Source organism: Barbus barbus (assembly GCF_936440315.1).
Source record: "Barbus barbus genome assembly, chromosome: 22".
Taxonomy (NCBI): domain Eukaryota; kingdom Metazoa; phylum Chordata; class Actinopteri; order Cypriniformes; family Cyprinidae; genus Barbus; species Barbus barbus.
Genome location: NC_136750.1, coordinates 16,650,425 through 16,661,795, shown reverse-complemented (window position 1 = coordinate 16,661,795; position 11,371 = coordinate 16,650,425). Strand labels below are relative to the sequence as shown.

General features: G+C 36.7%; 1 protein-coding gene across 1 annotated transcript; it reads right to left on the bottom strand.

Annotated features, from left to right (window-relative positions):
- Positions 1 to 3,801: 3,801 nt before the first annotated feature.
- On the bottom strand, positions 3,802 to 5,397 carry LOC306888484 (ankyrin repeat domain-containing protein 34C-like; the record flags this gene model as incomplete). Its single annotated transcript, XM_079446822.1, has 1 exon — positions 3,802 to 5,397. One exon carries the CDS (start codon positions 5,395 to 5,397, stop codon positions 3,802 to 3,804), a length of 1,596 nt encoding a protein of 531 aa, XP_079302948.1.
- Positions 5,398 to 11,371: the final 5,974 nt, after the last annotated feature.

Genomic DNA, 11,371 nt, shown 5'->3' with positions numbered 1-11,371 from the left:
TGTCAACGTACTCTGGCTCTGTGACAAATAAGTCACCATTTCACAGTTTATTCTATTCAAAGTCTTAGAAAAAAGAAAGCTCAAATTTAAATTCCTCAAATACTTCACATGATTTGACAAGGAAACAGATTGAGTTGGAAATTCCATAGTCTTTCTTGTTATCATGTTATCAAGCCTAGGCTATGTCATTCTAAAATTCTGCATGCAAATATTGCTGCACTGATCTACATGACAACATGACCTCTGTTATCATTCAGAGGTCTGAAACGTGTAGTTCACAGTGAACTGTTTACTCTACAGTGTTGGTCTGCTTACAGTATTCACTCTGCATAGGTCAAAGCCCAAAAAAATCCAATTATTTTCACAGCTGGAATTGGTTCACCACCATTGAATTACTGCTCTGTACTTATAATTAGGAACAACAGAACAGCGTGGTACTGATGAGGACATTCTGTCATGTGGTTATAATGACAGTTTAGGGCAGAAATAACAATGTACCAAAAGAGAGAACAATAGACTATATTTTATAGCAATAATGATAATAAAATATTTTGTATCAGTTATTTTAGGTTTATATACTTCCTTAAGTGAACAATATGTTTAAATAATAATTTAAATAATAATAGTTATTATTATTATTATTATTATACATTTTGTATAGTGCCATCTGGTGGAGTTAAAGATGTAACGTTAGTAAGTTAATATAATATAATTAAAATGGTTTTGCATCTTGCATTTCTGAAAGCTTTAGTTTAAAGGGGATTATTAAAATATTGTAGATAGTTTAGATAATTTTAATATATGTTTATGACAATATACAGTACAAAGTTGAATAGATAGTCTAGCAAAAGTAATAATTTCAACAATATTCTTTGTTTAAAGGTGCAAGTTTTTATAGAAAGAACAAATGTCAAATCTGTGTCACAATTAGAGCATCATATAGGGCCTAATCATTGCATTTTATGCATCTTATTTATTATCCTTTTAGAGGATAGATGCTAAAACTGTATGTCCACCAGGGGTCAGTAAGAACTCATTATTAATTTTTGTTTTGGAGAAGATGACGGAAAGTTTTCCAGTTTAGTTTATAATTACTATGTAACAAACTAAAATTACATACACCTAGAGTGATTATTTTTAGTTCACTTGTAGTATGTTGTTACACATCCAGTATTGTTAGTTGGCTGTGCTAGATTATTTGTATTGAGTGAAGTAATTTTATCACCCATAACAAACATCTCTTTATCGTGGTTTATAACATCACAGTGTAAATATATAAACAGCAGTTTTTAATTTATTTTTAAAACTGCTGTTTATAACAACCTGTTTATGGAATTACTGCTTTAGGAGCTCTATGAACAACCAAGGAGGCTAGTCAACAATTACTCATAACGTAAACATGCTAAAAACCTAATACCATGGGTTATCCAGGGATTTTAGCTCACAACACTCAGAGTAAACAGAGTTTACAGCTAGTGAGTGAACATTTTTTGGTTCAAGCTGACAGGAAGATATCACATTTTATTAGTTTTAGTTCTGGCTCGCTGTGTGCAGTTTGCAACCTAGTATCATTCAAATACTTATAGCCCAAACTATAGGCCTACCTTTGGAAGAGGATCTTCTACAATCCCTTAATGTACTTTATTAAGATTCCCAACGACTTTACACTCTACATTGGATTAGATCTAGAAAAAGTAGGTAGTAGGTCCTTTAGGAGCAGAATAATGACACAGACCTGAGACTAGGGATCTGAATGCTCAACATAACAGGTGCTTTCACAGTCATTGGAAATGTCAGACTTTGAGATTAGAAAGACCAGTAAGATTGTTACAGACATTTATTCAAAATATACAAGAAACTACATACAAAAATACTATGCATCAAACAATGTAAACATGAGCTCAACCAATAGTATGCCTCACAGTTTTAATATAAGACAGTTGTGATAAAACCTTTTCACATGGTCTCATTTGGGGCTCATTAATAATTTAAACTGAACTCTTTTAATTTTTTTGCCAGCAGTTCTGAATTATAAATTGTTATTATTATTATTGATCCATATATTTATGTCATATGCGTATTTGATAATCACAGACCAAAAGTCTAAATGCATCTGTTGATTGCTTATGTTTAATGTCTCAATTCAGGGAAAATGAGTGAGGAGTTAGCCAGCTAACTCTAGTACTACAGAACATTTATTATTTGACAGCCTTATGCAGTCAAGTGGCTCTTAAACATTATAGCAGCAATGAATCTGAAGCACTTTGCAATTGCACAAAAAGTAACATGGGCACATTAGTTCTACCACATAACATTGGCTGACAAATGGATATACCTACGTTCACATTTGTCTGTACAATAGTCATTGGTTTATCACAAGGCATGTTCCGCTACAGACTTTATCTAAATATATTATGATAGGCTGTGATCGAAGTATTACTTAGCCATTTTTGGCATCATCATTATACTTTATGTCATGTGATTCTTACTTGCAGCATACTGATTCTAATATTGTGATTCAAATGCTGGTTAATAATATTTTATTCAAAGTAATCTGTGATGCAGAACACCTTTTACTCTTCCTCAAAGGCACTATACACTAATTAGCTACAAACATTCAATCTCTTGAACTCATCATGGAACGAACTGACACTTTATATATGTAAAGACTGCCAACCTAGCAAGGTTAACTAAGGGCTCTACGACTATATGAATCATCTTTGCTTTAAGGAGTAAGTAATAATTAAACTTGCAATGTTGCATGTATTATTGCAACTGATGTAGGATGTAATCAATTACAAGAGACATATTCCCCGATAATTAGCTCACAGATGGTCAGTATTTCTTACAGAATCTAGATAAGATATACGTCTAATGATACATCTGCACAGAGGCATTATTAACATCAACATTAAAAAGCTAACATATTGTATGTATAGTGATAAGAGAAAAAAATGATCTTGCATCTCCTCTTTCTTGCTACAGTTCTCAAACGGATTTGCTTTTCTTGCAGGACTTCCAGCTTTATAATCAGGAGCCAATGGAATGCTCTCTTTTAATGGGTATGATATTGTGACCTCTCTGCTCCATTTTGACAGTCTGTTTTTGCATTCACTCTCCTGTCTGCCTTAATGAATCTCATGGAGAGATGTCTAGACTTTGAAGATATACAGATATTTCTGTCTCTGTTTGTGTTTGCAGCAGAAGAGCCATGCTTAGAACTAGCTGTAGTCAAGCTGTCAAATTCAATCTTCATACGCAAGAGAATAATAGCACACTCTCTCCTCTACTCTTTAAGAGGACAAACACTACCTTTGTTGCGGATTGGAAAATTGCACACTTCTTTGTTGTATTTTTGTGACTGTTGTAAATCCCATTTCCACCAACATTTATTTTGAAAATGAGTTCTATGGATGGTAGGAAGTGACTGTCTAAGCTTCCACTATAATGTTACATAATATTAAATCTAAACTAACCTTTAACAGCTAGGTTGCATCTTTAAATACCTTTTATAGACAATAAGCTATTTATGCATCTGTGACATTTGATTTTTTTTTTTTTTTCCTTAGAGAGTTTAGTATTCAGTTGCTTTTTCAAAAATTTTCTTTTTGCTATTTGAAACTAGCAAGTAGATTATCATCTTGATACAATATCCCTTTGCCCTATATGGCTACATTCAATGCTAACTAAAATTATATTACAGGTACCACCTCTTTTCCACCTGCCTAAGCGTCAACATTATCCAAAATCTCAGACGTATATTTATGATGTTACAGTTGCTACATCTACATAGACTGAGTTTCATGATTGATGATTGAGCTCTTCAAAGTTTGAAAGCTGCTTCATCTGTTCCACTTGCATAGAGTGCCTTCTCACAAGCTTCTTCTTCGTCCTGAGGTTGCCTCTCTTTGGTGAGTTGGGTGCTACGGGAGCTATTGGTCTGATACCTGCTGCAAGTGGGGATGAGGGTTTGCTGCTTGCCCCTATATCTGGAATTGGAGGGTTAGGGTTGACGTTTAATGCGGGAAGGTGACCTGGGCGGGTGTGGGATATATAGTCCAGCAATAGCGTTCCAGAGCCACGTCGCTCCAGTAAGGCAGGTGCTCTGCATCTGGCTGTGCTAGGTGAAGAGGTACTGTGATTGCTGTCTAAGGACTCTCGTGAGCCTGTAAGCATAGCAAGAGGGGACGTATTGAGCTTCCTCCTCTCCAGAGGTGCCTTAGGGGAGTCTAGCATGCTGGAATCTGAGTACAGCTGGGAGTCTGAGTCGTAGTGTTCGTTCCCCAGTCTCCTCCGGTGCACTGTGTCTCTGAGGCTAACTGGCCCCAGGTTTCCTCCAGAGCCCTCCTGCTCTGTGGGGACAGTGCTACGCCGTGCGAGGGGCTGGTGCTGTGCCAGCGATCTCTCATAGGAGGCTTTGGAAGATGTCGGAAGGGATGAAGTTGGCGAAATTTTTGAGGTCTGATCTCCCACCATCGGAAACAAGATATCTTTTCCATCCACGCTGTTATGCCGTGACAAAGTACCTCTTTTGGACAGACTAAGTCCGTTGACACCTGCAACAACATCTTCGTCCGAGTTGGCTCTCTTGCTTTCTTCATTTGCTGCCGCCAAGACGGAGGGGGCAATCAGACCCCAAGGCTCTGACTGTAGGCGCTTCAACTGGGGTAGACGAGCCCTCTTGGGGTTCACTGGTTTCTTACTAGGGGAAGTAATTCCATTGGGAAGTTTGGCTGCTGTGTTTGAGGCTGACTTAAATTTTGTTTGAAAATTGAATACAGTGTCTTTCTCCTCCTCTTTGCTGGGAGATGGCGATGCGTGAAGATCTATCTCTGATGGTGAGGCACATGGTGCTGGAGAGGTCCTCTCATCTAACTCTGGAGAAGGAGGGACATTCAGGTACTGCTTGGTTGTTTTGGTTCCAGATGGCGATTTGTCAGTGGTAATGATGATGACCTCCTTGCCTTTGGCTTTGCAGGCATCAAGGAGAACTTTTAGGGTTTCTTTATCATCTGCATTGACAGCGTAGACTAAAGCAGAAGATCCATGACGGTCCTCTAGGCTTGGATCAGCCCCGTTGGTCAGTAGAAGTGAGACCACCTCATGTCCTGCCCTGTGGCTGCATGCATGCATAAGGGCTGTCCTTCCAGCTTTGTCTTGGATATTAGGGTCAGCTTTGTTGTCCAGAAGGTACTTGACGAGCTTAGCCTTGCTGACACTCTGCTGGTCAGAGTGTTTGGACATGCAGGCCACCATGAGTGGCGTCTCTCCACGATCGTTGCTTTCATTGATGTAGGCTCCACCTTCCAGGAGAAGCCTTGTAAGGCGCAAACGCCGAAGCCACACTGCTTTCAGCAGAGAGTTCCCATCTGTCCTGAGCTCCAGCACGTCAGCCATCACCCAGACTGGACCCAAATCAGCCTCAGTCCTGCAAGGCAAGAGCAGACTGCTGCAACAGTCATCAAACAGATCCCAGAGACAATTCCATGTCATAATCACTTTAAATTTTAGAGATAAGGAAAGGTGATGTTGATGTGTTAAACCTTGCATGAAATCACTAGGCTGTTTGTTTTGAAGAGCCACCAGGTGGCAGCCTGAATGCAGAGGAATGAGTTATTGGAAGAGAAGCTGAACTGACAGGTGGATCAGGTGCAAATGGAACTTTGAATTTGCGTGTTGTTTGTCTAAATGCGATTGAAATTTCTGAGAATGTGTTGAATATTAAAACATATTTCCTTATATATGACTCTTTAAATTGAATTTATCAGTGACTGTTCTCAATATTTATAAATGCTTTATCAGAATTTAATATATAGTGATACAAATATGATATGCTTCCATTCAACGTCATTAAATAAATGAAGCTTTCTTTATTGGTTTTTACTTATTATTGTTTCTGTAGATTTATTTTATAGAGTGCTTTTAAAGCAGTTGCTTTGGCATGAATCAATTGTCTTGTTCCACTTCTCGATCCAAGCAATATATTCAGATCAGTCTGTTTTTGTTATAATTTGATAACCGTTTGAAATGGTTTGGACTTATTAAAAAGCAAGAAGGGTTTTAATCAGGCTTAACTTGGCTGATTGTATGTGATTTTGAACACGGAAATAGTATGACGGAATTAAAGAATTAATAATGCATTTTAGTTGTTTAGTGTAAATGAATTAAATATGCTTCGTATAATTTATTTGCGTTTTCAGGTAATACAACGTTAGCGATTTGGCACTGTCCATGGTCCTGAGAGCACGAGAAAGATCAGTAAACATCTGCGATGTGCGCTTTGGGAAGAAAACCCTTTCTCATAATTGTATAAGTTATAATTCCATATGCAGTTGTATCCACCTCTTTTTAAATCAGAACGTTGGTCTTTCCGTATTCAACTGTATTTTCTATGATCTCCAGAGTATTTGTGTGCATATGATTACGAGTTCCCTAAAATGCAATTTCGTTTAACATTCTAATATTATCAAACATATTGCATCATAATCATTTAATAGACAAAATATAAGACAATTAGTCCAAATGTTTAATGCGTTTCTAAGGTAATTGGACACCTAAATAGATTAAGTTAAAAAAAATTCCTTACCTGGTTGACGCACAGGTTTATCATGGTAGAGTAAATCCACAGTAACGCTCTCCAATATTCTCTACAAGCTATGGAGAGGCATAGTTTCTCAGCACAGCTCGTGTAGTTGTTTAGTTCAGACCCAACAGAGCTGTCCACAACGACGCTCCAGCCCCACTGCTTTTGTTACTGAAAGGCAAGAGACCAGTCCAATCGCTACATTCCTATTTGCGCACCCAAGAATCACACTAAGACGATGAGGTTATAAATAGCTTCCCCCCTTTTCACTCCGTGAATGAAACGTGAATCTGATTGACGTCAGAATATACAAAAATATATCGGGTCTGGTGTGAACCTGTCTTATGTTGTCATGATGAGTACAAACAAACAAACTTTTTCTTTTTTTTTCAGTTTTTGTACATCTAGATTATAGGAATCAAATCTGTATGACATACTGGTGCATATTTGGATAAAAGCGTCTGCTAAATGACTAAATAAATAAATATTTAGTTAGGGTATGGTAGTTCATTTAACTATTTTATAAATACAAAAATAAATACTGCATTTAAAGAATACATATTAGCGTTTGTTTGTTTTTAATTTCAGCATCTGGCCATACTGAAAAACACTACAGACGTTTCCGGCCAGTTAGACTTTTGTATTATACAGAATACACAAATGTTAATTTTAGTGTGGTTTTATTAGTATAATTTTGGCATAGCACAAATTGAGATTAAGTCATACTATAATCTTGTTCATGACACAGATTGCCATGTTTTATGAACAAGAGAAAATAATTATTTGATGTAAAATATTCAGCATTTTAATAGCTCATATAGTACTGATTAGGTTGACAATAGCGCACATGTTCTTTTGATTGGAACAGTTCAAAGGCCCATTGTTTTGTAAGTAGAGGCAATCATCTATCTATCTATCTATCTATCTATCTATCTATCTATCTATCTATCTATCTATCTATCTATCTATCTATCTATCTATCTATCTATCTATCTATCTATCTATCTATCTATCTATCTATCTATCTATCTATCTATCTATCTATCTATCTATCTATCTATCTCTATTTACAGACAATAACAGCATTTCCACAGCTTATTGTGAGAGTTTGCATCACAATTAAACACCATAACTTGTTCCAGGCATTTCAGTCATATATAGCATAATAGGGACAGTTATATTTTTAGGTTGCTATGAGACAGCACAGAATCATATTCTGACTGAGACCGATAGAATTTGTGGTGCTGGTGAGAGCATGATTTCAGATTATGAATAAATATAAAAAAATAACAAAAATATGAAACTATTACTCCAAGTAATATTGTGACACTAAATCACTTTTATGATAAAGCCTTATAAAAATGGAAGACTTTTGTCTTGGATTGACCCATGTCTTTCCTTTCCTCATGTTTTTAATATCGCACATGGCCTGTGGCTATTTACTTTCTGATAAACTGCTCGCATGAACCCTGTTTTCCACTGGAGCAAAACAATGGTTTTTGAATGACTTTTCCCACACACCGTCCCCACTTTTATCTGCTGATGATGGCACTTCTGATCACTTAGGAGAATATTATTATTTACCCAACCATCATGTCTGAGACAGAGTCTAGTTATGAAACTGCAGGGTGCTGCCAATCTCCATGTTTGTGTTCATCCTGCTGGCTAATGGTGTTGTTTGGAGCCTCTCCAGCCATATGATCACACTTCATTTATCTTAAGAAAAAGTTTCCAGAGCGAAGAAAGGTGGACAGTAACCTGAGGTTCAATATCTGCAGTGGGGGTCACATCTTTTTGAGTTTTTCATGATATAATAGGGAAATAAGAAAGAAAATCTATGCATTTCATATAAAGCAGCTCTCATGTGATAAGTGTTGTTAAGCAACAGAACTAAGGGTGGGTGGTGGTGTGGAAAACAGATGCAATGGAATGCCCACTGTTGTCTGTTACCAGGTTTTAACATGCTTTTAGAATGCAAATAAGAAAATCTCCTTTGGCATGACATTGCTGGTTAATGACGATAAATCTGCATTTTGTTAGTAAGGGGTAATTTTGTAAATGAACTACTGTACAAAGTGGCGTGACATGCTGTGAATTGGCATTGTTTTATGTGAGCATTGAGCGCTAGTTTGCCTATCACAGCATGCTTTCGAGGCATGGCTTCCTCGGGCATGCGCTTTATGACTGGGGAGCAGAAAGGTTCCTGGGCTCTGTTGATTAGACACGTTCATTAACATGGGAACTACAGGGACGTCAGCACTCTTCCTGCGATTCCCAATGCACCGCCTTAGATACAAAATAAATAATGAAAGCGCCCGAGATTCAGTTCTCTCACCCCTTGGGAGCTGTTTCCATTTTCAGAAATCTTACATTGCACCTGATGCGCTGCCTCTGTCTAAATATAACCCCCATCGCTCTCTCTCTCTCTCTCTCTCTCTCTCTCTCTCTCTCTCTCTCTCTCTCTCTCCCTCTCTCTCTCTCCTTCTCTTTCTCTCCCCCCAACTTTCTCACTTTCTCTCACTCTTTACACAAGAAGCGAAATCACACTGTGTTAATGCATTGCAGTTTCTAAATCTGGATTTGGCCCAGAAAGCTTGCAGTTTAAAGTTTTGTTAGCCATTATAATATTTTTATTTTAATGTTTTCCCTTGTTTAAAAGTATTTATTTTCAATTTTCTGCTGCAAATAAATATATACATAAGACATGCATTTAGAATCCCAGCTCGAGGACTCTCGAGGAGCTCTCTCTTCAACTCATGTCACTTCATGTCACTTATACACTTGCACTAATAAAGTGATAAAAATAAGATTATGTATATTATTGTTGTTTTTTTCCCATACTATGGAAGTCAATGACTTGGCAACTGTTTGGTTATCAACATTCTTCAAAATATCTTCTTTTATGTTCAGCTGAAGAAAGAAATGCATTCAAGTTCAGAACAACATGCGGGTGAGTTAATTATGACCGAGTTTCCATTTTTAGGTGAACTATCCCTGTAACTGAATAGTTTACCCATAAATTCATATTTGCTGAAAGTTTACTCATCCTCAGGCCATTCAAGCTACAGATTAGTTTATTTCTTTATTTAAACAGCTTTTGAGAGTTTTAGCATTATTTACTCACCAATGGATCCTCTGCAATGAATGAGTGCCGTCAGAATAAGGGTACAGCTGATACTCTGGATAACAGCTGATAGAAACACCACAATAATACACAAGTAATCAACACAACTCCAGTCCAATTAACTTCTTGTGAGGCGAAAAGCTGCGTGTTTTAAGAAACAAATACATCATTAAAGCAGTAAAATCCATAATCTATAATACTGCTTCCTCCATTTGAAAAAGTCCATCCCTTGTTGTCCTTGCAGATCGAAATCCACCAACATGTTTGAATATAATTTTTTGGACTGTTTTGTATTGTAAACTGTGCTTGATCTGTGCATATTTCTCTCCTGATTCAGACAAGTTTTTTATTGGAGAATCCAATATTATAGATAGAGGTCTAGTAAAAAAATATATACACACACACAGTTTACAAGAGAAAATGGTCCAAAAACAGTTCCAAACAAATATGTTGGTGGATTTTGAAAACGCCTCAATGGATTTCTTTATTACAAACGTGCAGCTGGATGAAATCTATGGCCACTGGTTATTTGGTATTGTCGTACGTATTAATGTCGTTAGGTTTTACTTGATACACTACACAAATGTAAGTGATTTTCAAGTTCACACCCCTCAAATGCATACACACAAGTTCTAGTAGCTGTTGTGTGTTCCTCTGATTCTTCATTTCCAACATTTCTCTCCTTCTGCCACTATTCAAACGTTTTGTCACTGCAAGTAATTAATCATTTCGGGAGAGTGTCTGCTCACTGAATGACCTTTCTGAGGCTAAGCCCAATTAGAGTGTGCCAATTTCCAAGCCCTTGCTGCATTTACATATTCCTGAGCATTTACAAAATCCTAGTGATTTAGAAAACAAATCTCAGTCAAAATTAGAATTGTACCCAATAGCAAGCATGGAGTCTAGAACAAAAATGAAATAGACAAACATTGATGGCAGAAAGCAACTAGGAGTGAAGAAAAGCCTGTCTAGTGCCTTAAATAGATCTTGTGATTTTTTTTTTTTTTTAAAGCAGCACCTTGACATTTATACTTTATATTCTATAATAATGCCTTTGGTTTGTATCTTACATTTATATTTATTGATCTTCCAGTTGCTTTTGTAAATCATGAAAACACATTTGGTAATAAGATTATTTTGCTTAGATCATTATAAACCTGAAAGCATTATGCTTAAGAATTAATTACTGAACAAAAAGCTTTTAAAATAGCTTTTCTTTTCCCAACATTAAAAAAAGCTTTGTTTTATTATTATTATTTTTTTGGGGGGGGGTTGGGGGGGGGGGGGGTAGAATAGTGTAACTAGCAGATGTTGGCCTATTCTGTTGCATTTGATTTCACCACAGTGATGGGAACAATAGCAATGGGTGGAACATGATCAAAGAGACCCACAGATATAATTATGGAAATCAAATATCATGTTTGTCTCCAGTGGCAACATGTAATCCTAGTGTGAATAGAGAAAAAATACAAATATCACAAAGATGAAATGAGGTATTCAGTGATACATTATCCAGAGAATGTTTGATCTATGAATCAGCCACTACGTACAATTAATTTCAGTCTAATCAGTTCAGAGAAAGAGTTAATACAATGCTTGGTGTCTCGTGATGCTTTGCACCTTCTTTGTAGAAAGTGAAAATGGTTCTTTAATTACTTTTGCAA